The following is a 23,376-nucleotide window of genomic DNA, read 5'->3' as shown; positions in this document are numbered from 1 at the left end:
TTAAATTCACTTTCATTATACCTCTTTAAAATAGTCTTTCTGGTTTGCATTCTGTCACTCTTAAACGGGGCTTTTAAGGTACTATGAATGATGTGGTTTTTATTTATGTAGATCAGTCATTTGTTTAAAAAGGCTTAGGACTCAGCAGACTCGTGAAGGTACAGCAGACTGCTAGTTGTGCAGGAACATAGTTTCATTTTTGGTCAGTTATAATAGAATTCACTTCTGTTAGCATATGCTGGGTTTTTTTTTTTTTTTTTTTTGGTTAGCATTTTGTGTAGTAGTATCCTTCTCAGTCTTCATTCTGCACTAAGTGTTGACATCTTAGTTGCCTTCTCTTCTGTGCTTCATAGCAATGGTTTGCAGCCATCCCTTAGTGATAGTACATATTTCCAGTATTTTGTCCTAGAAATAAGAACATGTAATAGTTTTGCACTACTGAAATTAGAACAGATAAATTATTGTCAGCTATTTATGATACGTCACAGTGGTCTTAGCAATGTCTACCTTAATTGACTTTTGTTAGAGGAGTCCAGGATAAGCTTTATTCAAGAGCAGTTTCAAAGGCATGAGGACACTGTCAAAAGCCATGTGTGAATAAAATGCAAAGTTTATATTTTTATACTTGTTTAATACTAAAGTAGTTGAGTGCTGCTTTTATTTCTAAATGTTATAGAATGATGTCTAGAATAGCTGAGTGCAATAGAAAGGCAAGTTTAATTGAATTTATTTATTGTAGTCTGTAAAACTTCGGGTTTTCTTTTTTAAAATAAGCCAGACATAATGAGTTTAAATGCTCCTCTCCTAACCTCACCTTCCCCTTCCCCCAAGCCTCTAGTTCTGTTGCAGGGGCTGTTGGCATGACCACCTCTGGGGAGAGTGAATCAGATGATTCCGAGATGGGACGATTACAAGGTAAAGACAGTCATTGAGCCTACAAGAAAGAGTTTCAATGGACTCTTAGTTACTACTGTTTTTTACTGAAATTAGTTCACATATGTTCAATTGAATATTGTTTAGCAGTGCCTGCTCCTCCTTAGTGGTGATTTCACGATTTGGATTCAGAAGATAAGCTATCTGCCTCTTTAATTTTACCATGTAACTATAGAAACCTCATTTTTTTGGTTGTTTCCAAAATTGTCTTTATGATACTTGTGCAATTGGTTTTAATAAAAATCACAAACAGTATATTGTTACTCCTTGGGGGGGAAAAAACTTAATATATTGTTCCATTGAACATAATATTATAAATACATAATTGTTACTAGGTGCCAGATGCATTCTTAATGTATCTAAGAAGGTAGGTATTTTGGTTTTGTTTTGTTTTTGCCAGGATCTCTTTTTCTCTTTGATCACCTATTTTAAAATAAGTTGTATAGTAGTATATAAATAAATTCCAGATTTTTTATGTTATAAGAGCTTAAAAAAAGTTACATTATAACTAGATGGCTATATATTTTTATCTCAGGGACTTGACTTTATAATCTCCAGTGTGAGGCTTACATTTTAAGAAACATCGTTTTTAAATCAGTTTCAGGTTGCTTTTACATTCCTAAGGAAATAGCAAGGAGTAGGATTCTCGTGAACACTTAAATTTTCAGGTGACAAGTGTCTTTAGATCATGAGATCAACATCTGATTGGGGAATAATGTCAGAAGGAAAGTGGGGCAAAGGTGTTTAAAGTATAACTTCAAAATAGATATGACCTTGGGTTTTTCTTGGACTAATAACACAGTTCCTGCTGGCACTGAGCTTTTAAAATTCTCCATAAAACTTTAAGATAACTTGAAGTTTGCACATGTATATTTTATGTTAATTATATTAATTATGAGGGTGGTCTTGAAAGTTTAATGTAGCCTCTCTTAAAATTCAGAATGGAAAGTGACATTGACTAACTCATTTATGTGAGATAAATCAGTTGCTTGACATTCTTAGGTAAGATCAGTTGCATTAAATCAACTCAATTACTCCCCCCCCCCCCCCATCCCTGCCCTTCTTTTTTCTTTAGCTCTGTTAGAGGCCAGGGGTCTTCCTCCTCACCTGTTTGGTCCTCTTGGTCCTCGGATGTCACAACTTTTCCATAGAACAATTGGAAGCGGAGCTAGTAAGTGCATAACTAACTTTAAATTTTTTCCTCCCTTGAAACCTCTTTATTAGTTAAATGCTGTTTTTACTATTGATGTGAATAAGTATGAGGAAGTTTTAAATTTTCATGAACTTTAGTTTTTAAAGTAGGGCACGTGCACACACTCACTTTAAATATAGCATCTATTATATTTTCTTCTGTACTTTTATTTTTGATTGCTAAATCAGAATCATTAAAAACTAGCCAGATTTTATAGGAAGAGTGACTCAGTTTGAACTGTATAAAAGTAAAGAATTTATATTGAGTAGCAATGGCATTTGATTGCACAGTTTTAATTCCATTTTTATGGTTTAATAAACTGAAGCCTGTAAGACAGTTGAAGATATAATATGAACCTGAAAGATTTTTAGCAGAACTCTGGTCACTACACTCATACCAGATTAATGTTTATTAATCCATTGTAGTGAGTGACTCTTGAAGTCCCAATTTTAGTAACAAAGAGCAGTTAAAATTACAAATCAAGTTATTTTTATTTCAGAGTATTATCTTTAGCTTCCTTAAAATTTATGTTTTATTTTTGTTAGAATTTCATCGATAGTGTTCCCATAGAATCAGGTCAATTTATAGACTTAAGTCTTGCTTAACTTCAAAATTTCTGAAGTGTTATTGAAGCTTATTAGCTCTGACCTTATTAATATGTGCCTTTATAATTTGTGTCAGATATTTCAATTTTTTTTAAGGCAATGAAATGTGTGTACCTGCTTTTTTCAGTTTCTGGCCTTAATATTTGACAAGGAAATTTAAGAAGCAGCTGGTATTTTTGTTTCTGTTTTGTTTTGCCACCCTGACACTCAAATCTCAGATAATATATCCTCTTGTAAAGTTGTCATGAACTCTTGAACATGGATATTAATTTACTCTATTTGGGAGGGGTAGGAATGTACTGAATCATAAATAAGATAAGCAGAGCTGTTTCTCCCTGAAGCTTCCATGCTAGAGGGTGACCCTGGCAACTAACAATTACTATATAGTAAAATTTCAGAGACTTAAGTGAGGAAACCAACCATGCACAGGTCTGAGGGAAAGAATATGTACAACCCTAAATCCATCAGTAATCACTAACTCATGGCAATATTGACATCATTAATAGCCTGAAGATTAGTTTTAATTAAGTCCTAGGCATTATTTAATCTGCTTATATTTGAATTTATAACTAAAAATAAGCTTATTTAACATAACCACAGTGTTTTCTTTTTTAAGAAAAAAATATTTACTAAGTTCAAATATCTCCATCCTTATAAATTCATAGGAAATTTTGTTTCATTGAATCTGGATCAAAACCCAATTTATACATTGCATTCAGTTAATATGTTTAAGTTTTTTTATTAATAGAAATGTTATTTTTTAAAAAAACATTTATTTTTTAGTTGCATTTGGACACAATACCTTTATTTTATTTATTTATTTTTATGTGGTGCTGAGGATCGAACTCGGGGCCTTACATGTGCCAGGTGAGCACTCTACCTCTGAGCCACAACCCCAGCCCAGAAATTTTATTTATTTTACCACTTCATATACTTCTTGGAAGAAAAGTGATCACAGGGCCTACATAAGGGTATTGACATTAAACATCTCAAATTCATGTTTAGGGTTATTACACATGAAATTAAACCATAGATTAGAATTGGGGGATCAGTGTCTTTTCTCTTTGTGCCCTTGACCTGGCTTCAGCAAGGCCTAACTCATGTTTAATATTTAGTTTATTCTTACCCATATCCCTGCTCCCATATTGGTTTGAAATGAATCGCAAATGTTATATATTTTTATCTGTAAATATATCATCATGTAGCTCAAGGGTACCGCTCCTTGAAGTAAACATACGCCCAGGCACATACACAGTTTACTTTTATCACACTTAAATAATTCCTTAATAGATGCACAGTGTCAAACTTCCATTGTTTAGAATGTCTTAAATATTTCTTGGAAATTGGTAGTTCTGGGGGCTTTTTCAGATTTGAGTGTAATCCTTCTCTCCCAACGGAGAAAAGGCTATTCAAAAGTGATAGTAAACTCTTAAATTAGAACTGCATGTCTGATTGTCTCTTAACAAGCTCTTGAAACTCAGTTTCAAGGTAACAAGGGTTAAAAGAATGGTGATACTTTAGGTTGAATAATTACTCTTCATTTATGAGAAGTAAAGCAATTTAGTAGAAATACATAAAAGAATATCTTTCCCTTATTTTCTATTTGCTTATTTAGGAGTATAGTCAATATTAGAAAAATTACTTTTCCCCCTTTATTTGCCAATTTTCAAAATAGTGGTTTGTATGTCTTCTACAGATGCCAAGGCTTTTTTGTGGGGTTGGGGTGGATGGAGGGTGTACTATTATAAACAGTGGTTGAGACATATTTTAGATATTTCCTTGAGTTTCACTGATTCTTAAATTGTCCCATCATTGGATGATGGGATCATTGTGAGATATGCTTCTGATTTTTTTTTTTATATAACCTTAGTAGTTTTTGATAGCTTACTTGCTTTTTGATATGACAGAATGTACCAGGTTCAGTTGACTTATTTTCTCCCAATCCTGAAATAGAGCTCTTGCTACAAACTCTTGGTTTCTTTTTGTATGAAATTGTATTTAGAGATCACAATCTGGACATATTGCTACTGGATTGAACATTATTAGTAAACTTTTAATGGACAATCTAGGAAATAATTGTATTTTTAAACACTCCCCCCCCCCACACACACAAGTTTATACTGATAAAGATGATTCAGGTTTTGGGCTGAAGTGAAGGGTTTTTATTTATCTTAAGTGCTGTTATCTCTCCATTCTCCGTGCTAAAAGTTTTTATTGCCCAATGGTAATTACATTGTGACCCATTTGCTTTACCCCACACCAACTTAGTAAGATTCCAAAAGAATTATTAATGAGAAAGTTGTAACAATTTTTTTTTTAATAGTTCTTTTGGTTCTTGAAATATAAGAATACTTGCGGTCAGCTTTTTGTTCTTTATAGTCACTTATTATGATTCCTGTGTTTGTTTATGCCACCAAGTGATTTGGTTCATCTGCCATTTATCTTTCTTTCTTTTTGGTACTGGGAAGTAGACCCAGTTTGCTTTACCTACTGAACTTCATAACCAGCCCTTTTCATTTTTTATTTCAAAACAGGGTCTCACTAAGGTGCCCTGGTTGGCCTTGAGCTTGCAATTCTTGCCTCAGCCTCCCAAGTTGCTGTGATTACATGTATGTGCCACTATGTGTGGAGCTTTGATTTTAAGGGATTACTTTTTAAAATTTAATTTTGCTTTTATAATTGTGTAATAATTTACATGGTTTTAGAATTCAAATTTACAAATAAGGTATATTCAAAAATTCTTTTGCTCTTTTCCCTCTCTCCTCCTTCCACATATCAACCGTTTAAAATGTACGGCTTGTCCTTCTATTAATTGAAACAAAAAATCCTTATTACCCACTCCTCACATACTGTCTCTCTTAGATAAGAGAAGTAAGCTTTATAGATTCTCTCTAGCTCCTCATATATTGAGGGCAAGAATGAGATTCCCAATTCCTTTTGTAAAACTGTCATATTACTTCATTGTTTGGAAGTACATAGTTTTATTTGACCAAATCTCCCATTATTAAACATTTGGGTTATTTCTAGGTGTGTTTGTTGTTTGCTGTTGATGTTTTTCGCTTTTCTTTTTTTCTCCATGCTGCAGTACAATAGAGCTTTTGCATTTTTTTTTCTTGTATTCAGACTGGATGTTCAGAAGTAACATGGAATCGAGTAAATGCACTGCACTAACAATTTTGGTAGATGTTGTAAACTTGCACTATTGGAATTGTACTCCCCAATTTTTTTGTTTCTACAGTAATGAGTGACAACTGTATGGTGTCACACTTTTAGATATATGTTTTTAAAATTTTATTTACTTATGGAGTCATACTGGGATTTGAACTCAGTGGTGCTTTACCACTGAGCTACATCTTATCCATTTTTTGAGACTTGGTCTAAATTGCCAAGGCTGGCCTTCAACTTACTAGTTTGCTTTAGCTTCCTGAGTTGCTGGAATTTCACTGTACTCAGCATTCTTTTTGATTTTTTTCAAATGTACAGGTGCAAAATGGTAATTTATAGTTTGAGATTAATAAAATATTTTTAATAATTTTTTTCCTCTTTGATTAACTTTTCTTTGTATATTTCTTAAAGTAGTTACCCAAGAGATTATAATACATATACTTGTTTATTATAGCCTGCATTAAATTAATACTTTATCATATCCCAAACACTGCAAGAACATCTATCCATCTTTCATATTGCTGTTTTAATTTGTTAGACTTATATACATACTAGAAACTTGATATGGCATAATTTTTGTTTTAGACATCCATATTCTTTTATTTGTTCTTTGCAATGCAAATTCCTTCTATCTGCCCCTTTCTTCTCTCAAGAATTGTTTCCCTCTAGCTTGAGGAGCTTTTTTTCAAATAATGCAGGATTGCTAATAATTTCTCTCTGGTTTTGAGAAATTCTTAATTTTCCTTAATTATTAAAGAATATGTTCCTCAGGTGTAAAAAATTCTCATCACTATGGAAGGTTTATGTAGTCTCTCTTTAGCAGCCTTGTTGGTCTTTAAAGTCAGTATCTTTTTCCCTCTGACTTTTTTTTTTTTTAGTTCTCGGGGGACACAACATCTTTGTTGGTATGTGGTGCTGGGGATCGCACGCATGCCAGGCGAGCGCGCTACAGCTTGAGCCACATCCCCAGCCCCTCCCTCTGACTTTTAAAAAAGATTTGGTTCAACTTTTTTTTTTTTTAAATGGTTTGACTATGCTAGGATGAGGTGACTTTTCCTTGACACTTAATTTGCTTGGGCTTTGTAGCCTGTGAATATGAGATTTGGCATTTTTATTAATTTTGGAAAATTTTTGGCTGTTATTATATCAAACATTGTTTGGTTTTCATTAGCTATTTTTTTAAAAAAAATTAGGTTCTTTTTTTCTTTTTATTTTTTTCCTTTTTTTTTTTTTTCCTAGGTGTAGATGGATACAACATAATGCCTTTATTTTTATGTGGTGTTGTGGATCCAACCCGGGTCCCACCCATGCTAGGCGATTGCTCTACCGCTGAGCCACAATCAATCGAAGCCCCTTCATTAGCTTTTAAAGTATTCTACTTTGCTTTTAGGAGTATCAAGATCATAGGTGCTCAGACTCTGGACTTTATCAACCAACTTGTTTTTTTGGCTGTGAGAATTTTTTTCTCTGTCCAGTTGCGGTTGACTATTTTCAAATTCAGTAATTTTTTTTTTCTGCTGTCATCATCATCTTTTGTTAAACCCATCAGTGAGTTCTTAATTTCAGGTGTTTTTTTTTTTTTTTTTTTTTTAATTCTAGGCAATGCTTTCATTATTTCATTGTAGGTTTTAGTAGTGTTGAAATTCCATATATTGTTATTCCCAACCCCTTTTGTTATTTATTTTGAGACAGGATCTTACTCAGTTGCCCAGGCTGGCCTTGAACTTGGATCCTCCTGCCTTAGCTTTCCTAGTAGGGAATTGTAAGTGTTCACTACTACAATCGACTTTGTCCTTTAATTCTAATATTGTTCTTTTATTTTCTCTTTGTTCATTTCTTGATCTCAGTTCCACATTCCTAGTTCTTCATAAATCTACATTTTATACAAAAGAACTGAAGAATTCCCCATATGATATCTTCTGCCAATGGTGGTTTCCACTTTCTCTCTTTGAAAAATAAAGGGTCATAAGCTCATCACTCTTAGCGCCATTCAAGATTTGAGTTTCTTTTTAACAGAATTGCAGTTTTGGTGTGACTCATTTCACCTGTGGCTCATCACTGTTTGGTGGGGCCCTCCCAGGATTTTTATTTAGAAACTTGTAAGTCTTTGTGTGCTCAGGGGCTTAAAAATATAACAGATATCTTGGTGGGATCTGGTACTATCTGTGTGCATTTGAGGAAGGCCTCCTCTGACTCTTGAGAATACAGATTTTTTTTTTTTTCTGTTTAAAATCAAAATGTTTTATGTAGCCCCTGTTCCTTTTCATAGTTTCAGAACTCAGCAAATAAGTCTGGTGGGGTAGGTTCAATTCAATATGTTAGGCTACTTTGATAGGACTCAGCAAACTATTGCCCAACTGCCAAATCCAGCCTCCTGCATTTTTTTTTTTAAATATAGCCTGTGAGTTAAGAATGGATTTTACATTCTTAAATGGCTAAACAATAATATTTAATTTGTGTCATGTGAAAATTAAAGTAAAATTTCAGTGTCCCTTAAGTTGTTTTGAAACATAACCACATTCTTTTGTTTGCATATTGTTCATGGCTGCTTTTGAACCAGGAGTTGAGTAGTTGCAGTAGAGAGTATATGGCCTGCAAAGTCTAAAATATGTTTCTGGCCCTAGATTGGAAATATTTGCTTGCTAACTCTTAACCTACAGTAGTGTTTCTCAAAGTGTGGTCTCAGTTTTTGAGTGAGGTTCCATGAATCCTTGTATGGAGTAAGGTGAAAACTAGTAATAGTAATTATTTAAGTTTATCTTTTTCTACCTTATTGATGTTTAAATTAATTGTGTAAATGTATGTTGAGTAAAACTACTGTTAGTTAACATATAAGAATAAAAGTAGTGGCTCCAACCTGTCCTCACAGTCATTGTATTCTTCAGTAAGAGATTGAATGCAGTTGTTTATTGCCACTTCTAGTTAAAAAAAAAAATAATAATAATAATTCTAGTTTTACTCAAGGATATTCTTGAAGAAAGTTAAATAACTGAGTTAGGTCTTTATTTGTGAATTCATGTTGTTTTAATAATCTTTGTGACAGAATGGTGGCTAGTTTTTCATAGATTTCATCTCAAATGGCATCTCCACAGATTGAGTTTAGGAGTAGAGTTGAGAACCTGGTTGTCCTTTATTAAGCTTGACATTAAGATGATTTGCCACAGATATCCAATGATGCCATCTTCTATTTATTTAAATTTTTTTTCCTTTTTTTTTTTTTTTTTTTTTTTGTACCAGGGATTAATTCTCAGGGGCATTTAACCACTGATCCACATCCCCAGCCCCTTTTATATTTTATTTAGAGACAAGGTCTCACTGAGTTTGTTACAGCCTTGTTAAGTTGCTGAGACTGGTTTGAACTTGAGAGGTACCTCAGCCTTCCATGCCCCTGGGATTACAGGCATGTGCCACTGCACCTTGCCTGTTTATTGTTTTAATATTGTCATTTTCCACATAATTTTATTTATTAATCTTTAATTCTAAACCCCCCTTTAAAAACATCAGTAGACAACTCACATTAATAAAAGTGCTGGGGCTGGGAATGTGGCTCAATGGTTAAGCGCCCCTGAGGTAAAGCGCTTGCCTAGCATACGTGAGGCACTGGGTTTGATCCTCAGCACTACATAAATATAAAGATATTGTGTCCACCTTTAACAAAAAAATAGATATTAAAAATAAACATGCTTTGGGGTTTCTCATTTATTTTTGAGTATAAAATGGCACTACATCCAAAATATACTGATATCAGTTGGATTTGCTTTACATATTAGAGAATATATTCTTTTAGTTTTGGCTTTATTTTCAATTTGGCATGTGTTGTTTTTATCTCATGGTGTTTGGTGATATTGGTCTTGTTAAAGAGATTCATATACTTTGAATTATCATCCCAGATATAAGACCCCTGTTGAAGGGCATTTTTTAGATGGTTGTGCTGTTTAAGCTACACTTAATATGAATTTCTTCATCCTTTTAAAGTGAATTTTGAAGCATCTTAGTGCCGCCCCCTTCACATAAACACAAAAATAACTGGAAGTAGAGTATACTCTAACTGGAAGTACTTTCAGATCAACACAAGACAGGAAGTCAACAGTAATTATGGAATTCATTAATAGTCACAGTCTTAAATAATAAAGAAAACACATAAGGATCACCATGTGCACTTTTTATCTCCCCTGCAAAATTACTGAAGTTTAATTACAGTAAGAAACTTTAGGCTTTGTTGTGAATTACAAATTGGTTAACAGTATCCCTCAAATATCCTCCCAAAATTCCAAATTCTTTGCATTTAAACAGTTAAAATATGGAGTAGAAAAACCTGATAAACAAAGAGTAGTGTGAAAAGGTATAAGAAAGGGCTTGAAACATCAACTTTAGGCTTGGTAAACGTTAATTGGAATTAATTATGGTTTCATGTAGGAAAATGTCTGTGAAAAATGAAATGGCTTTTTGACTGTCTTATTAAGCTTAGTGACAACTCATTTCTCAGTGGTATTTGAGTCTCAGTTTTTGCCAATTGTTTGGATAATGAAATTGTGTCTTAAAGTGGGAAATACTCGATAGCCAGAACCTACACATGAAATGAGAGAAGATGTAAAGGCTATTTTGATGTTTTTACAGAATCCTTTGTTCTTTCTCACTCTTCTTTGTTAGATGTATTATTCTATTTGTCTTTATTTTCTTACCCTTTTTTCTGTTGCTTGTATCCCATTTATTTTGGTGGTACATATTTAGAGGAATATAATGTTTCCTTTGAGGTCTTGGTTTTTATTATTGCAGAAAGCTTTTACTTGGTTTTTTATTCCTTTAAAAGTAGGTGTATTAAAGTTATCAGGTCATAGTGTTTGTTTTTGCTGTTAAAAAACTAATGAGCTTCTCTCAATCAAATGACACAAAAAAATTGTATGAATACCAAATAAGGCAGAACAGATCCAACTAATTTGATTCTTTTTTGACTATGCTAGTAGTGTGTATTGACCTATAATAGACCTAGCCTTTAGTTGCAATCCAAGGAAGATAAATCAGCCTCTTATCAGAGACGCACCTTAAACTAAGCAATACTTTCTTTAAATGTTTAAATAGAATTTTTTTTTTTTTTTCCACCTGAAGGTTCTAAGGCCCAGCAGCTTCTTCAAGGACTACAAGCCAGTGATGAAAGTCAGCAGCTTCAGGCAGTGATTGAAATGTGCCAGCTGTTGGTCATGGGAAATGAGGAGACACTGGGGGGGTTTCCTGTTAAGAGTGTCGTTCCAGCTTTGGTAAGCATATGATGTCCCTTTGTTTCATCTTAATTGTCCTATGAAGGTTCTTGAGCTTATTGTCATTATAATTTTAAAACATGATAGAACTAAGAGGAGTCTGTACGTAGGTACTTTTATCTTGTGCTTGTAGATATTAGGAATGATGGCTAATGATAACTTAATGTAAGTTTTTTTTTTCCTTTTTTCTTGTTTTGAGGTTCTGGGGATGAAACCCAGGGCCTTGAGCATGGTAGGCAAGTGCTCTACTAGGCTATTTTTTGATGAAGTTGCTTGATATTTGATAATGACTGGTTTCCCATTTTGAAATTGTTAATCCTGTCAATAACACCTTGACTCTTACTGTGTTACTGGGGGTACCAGGGATTAAACTCAGGGGCACTCAACCACTGAGCCATATCCCCAGCCCTATTTTGTATTTAGAGACGGGGTCTCACAGAGTTGCTTAGCACCTCACCGTTGTTGAGGCTGGCTTTGGACTCTTGACCCTTCTGTCTCGGCCTCCTCAGCCACAGGGATTACAGGCATGCGCTACCACACCTGGCTAATTGTGTAAGCTTTTTGTTTTAACCTCCTGATCTATGGGGCAATAATAACAAGAAACTCACTTTGGGTTATCTTTGTGGACAGGAAAGGTTTAGTGTTTGGTAAGTATGTGCATGACAACAGTGGACAAGCCAGTATTGCCATATAGATCCTTCCAGTTTAAAAGGCTTTCATTTTTAAAAAGGTTTTATGTTAAGATGGAAAAAAAAGAGACCTTTTTAAAAAAGTATATTAAAAAAGTTTATATTGGTTCATGATTCTGGAAGTCCAACATCTAGGGACTAGGGACTACATCTAGTGATGGCCTTTTTGTTGTCAAGAGTCTTGAAGAGAGACAGGAACCACACTTATCTTTTCTGGTCATCCCCCACCCTCCATTTCTTTTATTGATGCATTAAAGTTGTATATTATGACATGCACACAATATTACAAGATAATTTGGCCAATATCATTCCCCAGTATATCTCCTTTCCTTCTTCTCCCTCTTCTACTTCCCATCCCTTTACTGATCTCCCTTTGATTTTTATGAGAAATTCCTTATCCCCTTTCCTTTTTCCTCTTTAGCTTCCATATATGAGAGAAAACACGACCTTTGACTTTCTAAGTTGGGCTTATTTCAGTTCTATTCATTTTCCTACAAATTAAAAAAAATTTATCTTTTGGCAGAATAAAATTCCATTATGTATATATGCCACATTTTCTTTTTGCATTCATCCATCAGTGGACACCTAGTTTGGTTCCATAGTTTGACGATCAAGAATTGTGCTGCTGAAAACATTTATGTATGTATTGCTATAATATGCTGAATTTAGTTCTTTAGGATAGATACTGAGGAGTGGTATAAATGGCTCATATGGTGCTTCTATTTGTAGTTTTCTGAAGAATCTCCATACTGATTTCCATGCTGGTCTTACTAATTTCCAGTTCCACTGATAGTGTGTTCCTTTTTCTTTGTTAATTTTTTTTCCTGTCCTATTTAGTGTTCCCTTTTTTTTTTTTTTAAAAAAAAAAAATCTCTTCAGCTTTTATTATTGTTTGTTTTCTTGATGGCTGCCATGCTGACTGGAGTGAAATGTCATCACAATATAGTTTTGATTCATATTTCCCTCGTCGCTACAGATGTTGAACAATTTTTTCATATATTTCCTGGCCATTTGTATTTCTTTTGAGAATTGTCTGTTTAATTCCTTTGCCTAGTTATTAATTGGGTTGATTGGGGGGGGTATAACCTTTGAGTACTGTATTTCGGATACTCTGCAGAAGAGTAGCTGGGTAATTGGCAAAACCCTATCAAAGGGTTGGGGATGGTGTTGCTAAGTATGTAGCTCAGTGGCAAAGTACCTATGGGTTCAGTCCCCAGTAACAAAAAATAGATGAATAAAGCAACAAAGACTTGAACTAACTTTTGCTATTTGCTATCAATAGTTAAAATGAAGAATCAATGAAGTGTAGGGAGAATTTTGGGAGATTGAGAGTACCTGGGATTGAACCTCAGGGCCACTTACCCATTGAGCCACATTTCAGCCCTTCATACTTTTTATTTCGAGAGGGTCCTGCTAAGTTGCTGAGGCTGGCTTTGAACTTGAAATTCTCCTGCCTTAGCTTCCTGAGCTGCTGAGGTTATAGCCATTAGCCACCAGGCCTTACGGGAGAAATGTTGACACATAATTGAATTTACTTAATTTTCTGTTTATTGAAATATTAAGTACTTATTAGATTTGAGCCTTAGATGATATTAATACTGACTATTAATGAGTTGTCCATTTTTATCAAAAATAGATATCTACCTATTACCATATACTCATGTAACCATAAATAGTCATTTTTGGCTTATGGGAAGCTATAACCATTTGTTCCATACATATTCCATCCAAAAGTTGGGCACTTAAACTACTCTTTCTGTTAACATGACAACCCTTGTAGTTTAGACTTATGTGGTTGATTGTAGGTGATTTGAGATATTCAGTATTGTTTGATCCTAAAATGTGAGGCCTGTGGGTATGTATATTTTTTTGTTTTAAAACAAAAGTTGTTTTCAGGACCTGGTATGTTAGTATCCTGTACCTGGTATGATTCAGAGCTGAGAAGATACATATTCAATTGAGTATTGTATTATGATATGTGATATCTGTTATTGTAGTTAAGACATTTAACTTAAAGGATACTTTGACTTGTCTTTAGTACATTTGAAATTTTCCATTGCTCTTAGAAAACAATGAATTGACTGCCTTACCTCCAAGGAGGAAATTTCTTTGGTGAGTCAGATTTCAGGAAGATGGAGTATATATACTGTTAGCAGTTTTGCATTCCTTTTTTTAAGAAAAAAAAAAAAAAACATGGTTGAAATCTATTCAGGATCTTTTCCATAAAAAACAAATAAAATCAGGTGTTCAGAATCACTTAGGTGGAATAATTACATTAATTTGTCTTAATCAGTTTCTGTTATGATCAATCTTGTTTTCAGAATTTTAAGCTGAGCTAAATGGTGCTTATTGTTTAGAAAGCTTGTTCATAAGTGTTGTAAGCTGTGATCCTGAATCTGGGCTGACACTTATTTTTTTGGTTTTTGTGGTGCTGGGGATTGAACCCAGGGCCTCCTACATGCTAGACAAGTTCTCTTCCACTGAATCACATCCCTGTCCCTGTGCTGACATTTGCACTGATATACAAATGTCAGTGCAATTTTAGTCTCTGTGCATTTATCTGGCAAATATTTATTAACAGAGATAAGTCTCCAGTGATACATTAGTGGGATTCTGAAGGGGGTTAAATCCACCCAAAGGTTGGGTTATAAGCAAGAGAAAGGATTTGACTTTGACCTGGGTCATGTGGTGATGTTTAGCAATATGCTTAAATTAGAACTGTAGCATGTAACGAATGTCATCCTAAATGTACTTGTAACTTGTGCACGGCCTTCTAGGCTTTACCTTTATGTTATTTTTGTGAGGAAAAGTCTTGGATTAATGCTTTTCAGCCAGGCACAGTGGCTCACTCATGTAATCCCAGTGGCTCAACAGGCTGAGGCAGGAGGAGCTTGAGTTCAAAGCCAGCTTCAACAACTTAGTGAGACCCTGTCTTTAAATAAAAATTCTGGGGATGTGGCTTAATTGTTAAGTGTCCCTGGGTTCAATCTATGGTATAACAACAACAACAAAATAGAAACCTTTCCATTTCAGTTAAAGAACAAGAAATGTTTCTAGGGCTATTCTAAGAATATAACTTCTACTTTGTTGTCTTTTTAACAGATAACATTACTGCAGATGGAGCATAATTTTGATATTGTAAGTATATATTGTATTTTTAAATACACTTTAAGTTTTGCTTTTGAGTTTTTGAGTAAAAGCCTTCTTTCTTTCTAGATGAACCATGCTTGCCGAGCCTTAACGTACATGATGGAAGCACTTCCTCGGTCGTCTGCCGTCGTTGTGGATGCTATTCCTGTCTTTTTAGAAAAGGTAGACCTAGGGAACAGAGTTTAAAACTCTTGAATTCCAACTTTCATTAAACTAAAGTATATTTTTTAGCCAAGATTCCAGAAAAATATTTCATGGTTTACAGACCATTAGCTTAAAGTTTGAAGCTAATAAATCATTTATAAAATCAGCCCCATGTTACAATTTTTAGTAAGAACAGTTACCACATTAGTATAATATCTTTAAAGAACATCCCAATGGGCTTCGTTTAAAAATAATGTTTCTAGAAAATCCATCAGTGAAGTTGATAGCTGTTTATATCCTATCCTTATTGTGTAGATGAAAAGGTTGAGGCAGAGTGCCTTGAGTAAAGACATAAAATTAAGTCAGTGGACGACAGTTTTTTCCATATGGTGTATGTATGTTGTGCTTCTGGTTTGTCTTATGAGTCTGTCTTTTGATGTAGGATCTCAGTATGTGGCCCAGGCCTATCTTGAATTCCTGGGCACAAATGATCTTCTCAGCTTATTCTCTTGAGTGCTTGGACTATAGGTGCTTGCCAATATGCCCAGCTTATAGGCCTTTTTCAGTGCACAGTAAAAGTTGTTTTATTTGATAAGCATGGAACACAGTGTGTAATTCTAAACCTGATTTTAAAATATTATTATGCAAAACAACTTGCCTATTTCAAATGTGAAGATTTATTCTCTACATAAAATGTATTTTCAGTATCTCAAAATGGAACAAATTAATTGGGTGGAAACTATTAGTTGGCTCCATTTTATAGCTTAAGCTCAAGGAACTTGTTTCTTACGGTGGGTTTCATTTAGAGACTGAGTAGATGGGTGAAAATAAGAGAAAATTCTGTGTTCATGTAGAAGTTAAGTTATTGGAAAAGAACTTAAATGATAACCTTAAGTTATTTATTTATATTTTCCCAGCTGCAAGTTATTCAGTGTATTGACGTGGCAGAGCAGGCCTTGACTGCCTTGGAGATGTTGTCACGGAGACACAGTAAAGCCATTCTACAGGCAGTAAGTGTCGTTACTAAAGGACTATATTTAATTCAGTGTTGTATTTTAGATCTGCATTTGTACTGATTCTGTGATTGCAATCACTGTAAGATGCACACTTTGTTTCCAAAGTAATTAGCTAGGCTTTTTAATAGTTAGTTTTTTGTTGTTCTTGTTGCCTTAACAGTTTTCTGTATTTTAGGGTGGTTTGGCAGACTGCTTGCTGTATCTAGAGTTCTTCAGCATAAATGCCCAAAGAAATGCACTAGCAATTGCAGCCAATTGCTGTCAGAGTATCACACCAGATGAATTTCATTTTGTGGCAGATTCCCTCCCATTGCTAACCCAAAGGCTAACCCATCAGGTAAATTATGAACTTATTTTATGGGTCACAAAATAGTTTTATTATGGTTATTCCAACTAGTACTATAAATCTTCGAATGGGGATAACTTTATTAGGTTACTGTATAAAATTTTGGTGTATTTACCCAAATTAATAGCAATGTGTGTGTTTGATATTTTTAATTATTTTTATTTTTATTTTTTATTTTTTTTTGTGGTGCTGGGGACTGAACCCAGGGCCTTGTGCATTCGAGGCAAGCCCTCTACCAACTGAGCTATTTCCCCAGCCCTTTAATTATTTTTATTTTAAGATTAACTTGTTATTGTAGCAAACATTAAGTGTTTACTATGTGATATGATCGGAATTTATTTTGGAAAGATCACCTTTTCTTGAAAGGGTAAGGATGGGATCAGGTTGAGGATATGGATTAAGAAGACCAGAAGAGAGACAAATCTGTCCCAAATAGAAATGAAAAATGTAGACTGAAGCTGTTTGGCATTGGCTAAGAGTAGTCATGTAGAAGGTAGAATCAAAGGAATAGAATTGGTGATGAAGTATGAAAAGGAGGTTTGTAAATTTCAAGGTTGTAGAGAAACTGAGTTTTTAAAACTGTAAATAAATGTTTAGCATAGAATGTACTTCCTTCATATCTCTCTCTCTCTCTCTCTCTCTCACACACATACACACACACACACACACACACACACAGAAAGTGCGCGCAATATAGTAATGTTTTACAATTTTGTTGTTATGCTGAAGATGGTTTTAGAAATCTGGCTTTAAAATCACCCAAAGTATGCTTAAAAATGTGGGAGATTAGGTACATAAAATACGTTTGAATAAATAAGGGATTTATGTAAGATGGATAAATGATAATGTACATTGAGTCATCCCTTAAATTTTTATTTCTAACGTGATCAAGACAGAGTAATGCCATTCACTTTTTTCTTTGTTCTTTAAAATATAGTTGACTAAGGTAATCTTTTTATAGGCTAAAAATATATTCTCTAATTCATTGTGATAATCAGTACTATATAATGTCCTTATTTAGAAATAAGATATAAAAATCAGAGACGTTAAATACTTGGCCACTATTTGGTAGCACTCTTTCTGGTGTTACATAGTGGTAGTGAAAGGTGTAGGGCTTTATAAACCTCAATTTCTATTTTTTACAGAAGTAAGTCTATTTTTTAATGTATGAAGTCCACTTATAAATTAGGAAAAAACAAGGTCTATCAAAATACTAGTAAAATATTCTTTCACTTATTATGAGGATTATTATAAATGTTTTCTCTAGAGAGATCATTGTAATTTTTATAGTGAATAGCAACTTGTTTTAATAGTAAATCATTTCTCATTTTGTAGAATTGAATCTTTCCTAGAATGTTTTTATACGGACTATAACAAATCTATGCACAAGTTTTGGCATTATCAATACAGTTTGTCCTTTGGTATTTGTGGGGAATTGATTCAAGCCCTCTTCCCCCCCGTTTAGAATTTGTAGATGCTCAAGTCCTGGCATACCCCTGGTTCACAAACTTAGACTTAACTATTTCTGCCTTTTTAGTGTGTATATATTTAAATATTTCTATTTGGAATATTTAAAAATATTTATTGACATAGCCTTTATTTTAGGTATTTGATTACATAAGCACAATATTTATTCTTCCTTTACTGTGTTTTTGCTTTTCATCTAGTGTGGTCTTTATGAATGAGGGTAATTGTTAAATCAGTATAATTGATAGTACCAATGTTACCTTACCTAGGCTCATTTATGTTTGAATAGCTTATATCTACTAATTGAAGTCCCCTCAGAGAATTAGGAGTTAAAAATATAGTGTATTATATTTTTGTATGAAGTATGACCATGCAAATTTTTTATTGATAAACTTAATTTTTCTTCTTTAAAAAAATAGGACAAAAAGTCAGTAGAAAGTACTTGCCTTTGTTTTGCACGTCTCGTGGACAACTTCCAACATGAGGAGGTAATCAGCATTTTGTCATTGGTCATACTTTTCTAAAGTTGTTGAGTTATCAAACCACAATTTAACCTTTCTTTCTTTCTTTTTTTTTTTTTTTCTTGTGTTCATGAAGAATTTACTCCAGCAGGTTGCTTCCAAAGATCTGCTTACAAATGTTCAACAACTGTTGGTTGTGACTCCACCAATTTTAAGTTCTGGGATGTTTATAATGGTAGTTCGCATGTTTTCTCTGATGTGTTCCAACTGTCCAACATTAGCTGTTCAACTTATGAAGCAAAGTAAGTGCTGTTCTATGACTGCATTTTAAGCAAGAAAAGTCACTTGTTTTTCATTGATAAGTAAAGTCCACATAAGCCAAACAAGAGATTTTGAATGGCATAGGATATTAAGGAAGAAAAATATTGGGTTGGGGATGTAGCTCAACGGTACAGCACTCACTTAGCATGAGCAAGGCCTTGGGTTCAATTTCATGGGAATGGAGCAGGGAGTCATGGAACATACATATATATGGATGGGTGTGTGTATGTATATAAAATTTATATTGGACAATATATTAATGTTTCTAACACAGAATTTTAATACTGTCACTTAAAATATTTAAAAAATTAATCCTTGGTGATTTGGGGCTATTGACCCAAGATCATTGATTTCTATATAATATGAATCATACAAGCGTTTCTCATTAGAATTTTGAGTTTTATGTTATCAATAACTACTTGCATTCAGTTTTTGGGTACTAAAATCATTTTTGCCCATATTTTCCAGCAGCTTATGTGATTCTGGAATGTTTTCTTCCCTCAAAAGCTCAAAGTGTTTTACTTTTTTGCTAATTTTGTGTTTCCATACCTTACCCAGTGTTCAGGAAATAAAATTTTATTGTGTTAGTATTGCATGCAGTTGATTGTTTTCTGCCTTAAACCTTTGATTTCACAAATTAATGTCAGAGGATTGGGACTTCAGAAAACATATTTTGTTTATTTCTAGTAGAGTATTGATCACATTTTTGGAACACCTATAATTATGATTAATTTCATACCCATAATTCTGATCTCTGAGGTTATTATTTTGGGAGTCAGCAATGATATTCACTGATAAAGTAGCTTTTGGTACATTAGTTCAGACAGTATATTTAGCAGTATAATATTTTATTTTTGGGGAAACTTCAGTTTTTATGTAATTGAATTTCTTGTGAATTAGTGCATTGGCACAGAACTTGATAGAAAGACCAAGTGTTTGTTGAGGAGACTAATTGAAAAGATTAAGTCTTTCCTAAAAGTACTTCAGAGATGACTGTTTTGCCTGTGTCATGAACAGCAAGCTCTTGGCCTGAATAAGACTAAGAAAGATTTGATTCCTTCTTGAATAGTCTCAATTCACTTTTCTTACTATTAAAGTCCCCAGGAGCTCTTTAAACTTTATATTAGCTCAGAATTTCCATGACTTTGATTTCACAAATTATCTGCAGCTGTTGTGTGGTATAGTAGTACATACAAGTTTGGGAAATTACTGCTTTACTTTGTTTTAACATTTTGGAATTTAACATGATGCATACTTTCACCTCTGTAGCTCCCAAGAAGTTTCGCACACATTTATCGTGGAGGCTGCTAGACATAATTTTTTTTCCCTATATTGATATCAGAGAGGAAATGTGGACTTTTTCTGTTTATCTATGTTTCTGGTCATTCAATTTCTTTAAAAAAAAAAAAAATTCAAGAATTGATGACACTTGCCTAGCGTGTGCAAGGCCCTGGGTTTTATCCTTAGCACCACATAAAAATAAATAAATAAAGATATTGTGTCCAACTACAACTAAAAAATAAATATTAAAAAAAATTGATAATGCACAATTTGTGTGTGTGTGTGTGTGTGTGTGTGTGTGTGTGTGTTGCGGGGGGGGGGGTTGGTTACTGGGATTGAACCCAGAGGCACTTTACTACTGAGCACCAACCCCAGCTTTTTTTTAAGTTTTTTTTTTTTTTTTTTTTTTTTCCCCTTAAATTTGGCTACAGGGTCTCAGTTTCCTTAGGCTGGCCTTAAACTTTTGGCCTCTGAAGTCACTGGAATTACAGGTGTGCACCATCATGCCCAGCCTTTCACATTTCTTGAAAAAAGAAAAACTACCTTTTTTAGAAATTTTAATCACTTTCAAAATTGTGCATTTTTGCATATCTGTAATAATTACAGAAACACAAACACACACTAGCAACCAATAGAGACTCAGCTCTGTCCTCAGATTTCGTCCACAGAGTGACTAAACCTGTGGAGACTGGAAGTTCTTTCTACTCACACTATCAGTGCACCTGGGCAGTTTTCATGCAGCATCTTCCAGAAACTGATTAATATCTTCTGGGAATGGAAACTTATGTAGAGAATTATGAAAATGAGCCTCTATATGAAGTTGATAACTAAGCAATGTCAAATAAGGCAGTGGCTTTCCTGATCATAGTAGGGAAGCTCCAAGTGTTCCCAGGTGCTACATTAGATCCTATTTGCCATACATTTTCATTATATTTGAATCAAAGGTATATATATCAATGTATGTGAATACCAGTATGTTGAGCGTACTTTTGTACAAAGTGCTGTACTCCTTAAGGAATGTAGTAAAAATTTCTCATTCTCAGGTTAGATGGTTGTAATTTCAATTATAACCCAGCTAGAAGGTTTGGATTCAAGAGTGAAGTCCTTAGAAAGAAATGATTAAAATCTACATAAAATGTCTTCTTAGGTTTTTATTGTAGTTAATTTGGATTTTTTTTAACTTTAATTTTTGTATTATGTTGTTTTATAAGACAATGTGATTGTTTTCCCCTAGGGAATGATTTATTCATCCCCCACACCCCCTTTCTCTTTTTTGGTACCAGGGATTCAGGGACAGTCAACCACTGAGCCACATCCCCAGCCCCATTTTGAATTTTATTAGAGAAAGGGTCTCACTGAGTTGCTTTTGATAAGGCTGGCTTTGAACTCAATCCTCCTGCTTCTGCCTACTGAGCTGCTGGGATTATAGGCATGTGCCACCATGCCCAACTTGATTGTCTCTTAAATTAGGTACTACAACTAATTTAATAGGCTTTTGTGTTTTCTTGCTGGTTTCACAGATATTGCAGAAACTCTTCACTTCCTGCTGTGTGGTGCCTCCAATGGAAGCTGTCAAGAGCAAATTGATCTTGTTCCACGGAGTCCTCAAGAACTATATGAACTGACATCCCTGATTTGGTAAAGATGGGGCTAATAATAATTCTATAGTTTGTGAGGTTATTTTAGAGGTCTAACATTCACCCATAGTTCAGGAAGCTACTTATTAAAGTAATTGCACTTTTTGTTTTCAGTGAACTTATGCCATGTTTACCAAAAGAAGGCATTTTTGCAGTTGATACCATGTTGAAGAAGGGAAATGCACAGAACACAGACGGTGCGATATGGCAGTGGCGAGATGACCGGGGCCTCTGGCATCCCTATAACAGGATTGACAGCCGGATCATTGAGGTAGTAGTTTCATTGTACCATTTAAATATGTCTATTTTGGTGGATAGTGGGTGTAGGGATGGAATGGGAGGTGGGTGTGTATACTTTCGGTGTGCTCAATTTTGAATTAACTTAAGATTCTCTCATTTTGTCTCCTGAGAACAAGGTCCTCATTTCTGTTCAGGTCAGAAAACATGATGTTCTAGTCCTGCTTCTGCTGCTAACTACCTGATTGACTTGGAGCAAGTAATTTAAGTTCTTTGTTCCATAGTTTCCTCATTCTTGAAAGGAAACATTGGAAAAATTAGGCTACATGCTTCTAAAACATATTTACTTTTACTTCAATTCAAAAGAAATCTCCCACAAACAAAGATTTACATACCTCCGTAATTTTTAAGAGCTACAACATGAAAACAAATATCTCGCCCTGGGTGAATGATAAGGAAATTATGATACATATGTAAACTCATAATTTGGTTATTAATGGGATAGATTTTGAATGACTTAAATGAAAAATATGATACACAAAAATTATGTGAATCTTTTGGGAACTTCATGAGAGAAGAATAATACAAAAGGAAAGTACCAAAATGTCAACAGTGATTTTTTTTTTTTCTGGCTTATTTATTTTGATATTTCATTTTTATTTCTATACTTAATGTTTACACTGAAATATTTTTTTAAATTCTCAAATCAGCAAAATGTTTGCCACAGCTTTGAAATATTGCATTGAGATATTATGTATCCTTTACTAATATTTTCTATATATAAAATGCCTATAAATTTTATTTTCTAATTTCAGCCTTCATATTTGAATATTCTTGGAAATCACACTTCTTTAAAAGACATCCGTCTTTAAAGATGTTTTCCAGTTAGTGTCTGAAAATGAATTTTTGAAAAAATTTAACCATCGACATACATTGTAAAATTAAAACCTCTCATGAAGAAATCTACTATTAGTGAAAGTGAACTTGGTTCTTTTGTGTATTGTTAGCCTTAGAATGTAAGCACACTACACTTGCTAATGGTCTTCATCTCTTAAGTGTTCTGTTTAGCATTTTCCTGATAATTGCACTTCACTATTAGCTTACTCTCTTGTGTTTCCTAAGAGTCCTTTCTTACATTCAGTCTTGCAGTGCCAGCCTAAATTAAACTCTAAAAATGAGTGAATAATCTGTGGCTTGTACGACTGTCTGAAGTCAAGCAGTGTTCCATCTGCTGTGTGCAACCTTGGAGATTACTCTCTTAGTTTTACTTGTGTTCCTTTGGATCTGAGAGTACCATTTAAATGTAAAGTCTTCTTTGTGTACTCAAGGACAGTTGTATAGGATCATTTTCTTTAAAGGAGGATATTGTGGATTGCAAAGAATTCATTGTATAAATAATCTTTCTGATTTAGGAATTGGATTCTAAGATTAAGGGTAATAAATTTTTTTCTCTCGGCAATATCTTAAAAGCTTTCGT

General features: G+C 33.9%; 1 protein-coding gene across 19 annotated transcripts in view; it reads left to right on the top strand.

Moving 5' to 3' along the window:
* The window catches only part of Trip12 (thyroid hormone receptor interactor 12), a 148,437-nt gene that overhangs the window by 87,618 nt on the left and 37,443 nt on the right, over positions 1-23,376 (top strand). For 10 of the 19 annotated variants that reach the window (XM_026396213.2, XM_026396212.2, XM_026396226.2 and 7 more), the window contains 11 exons: positions 832-915; positions 2,009-2,104; positions 11,002-11,150; positions 14,942-14,977; positions 15,056-15,151; positions 16,051-16,143; positions 16,325-16,486; positions 18,382-18,450; positions 18,560-18,725; positions 21,546-21,663; positions 21,777-21,936. In XM_026396213.2, coding sequence (XP_026251998.1) covers positions 832-915; positions 2,009-2,104; positions 11,002-11,150; positions 14,942-14,977; positions 15,056-15,151; positions 16,051-16,143; positions 16,325-16,486; positions 18,382-18,450; positions 18,560-18,725; positions 21,546-21,663; positions 21,777-21,936 — 1,229 coding nt within the window. The remainder of the gene's footprint in view (positions 1-831; positions 916-2,008; positions 2,105-11,001; positions 11,151-14,941; positions 14,978-15,055; positions 15,152-16,050; positions 16,144-16,324; positions 16,487-18,381; positions 18,451-18,559; positions 18,726-21,545; positions 21,664-21,776; positions 21,937-23,376) is intronic. The other 9 variants (XM_026396232.2, XM_026396233.2, XM_026396229.2 and 6 more) reach the window with 2 other exon arrangements.

This window comes from Urocitellus parryii, chromosome 1 (genome assembly GCF_045843805.1).
Source record: "Urocitellus parryii isolate mUroPar1 chromosome 1, mUroPar1.hap1, whole genome shotgun sequence".
In the NCBI taxonomy this organism is placed as follows: domain Eukaryota; kingdom Metazoa; phylum Chordata; class Mammalia; order Rodentia; family Sciuridae; genus Urocitellus; species Urocitellus parryii.
This window is presented reverse-complemented; position numbering and strand designations above follow the sequence as displayed.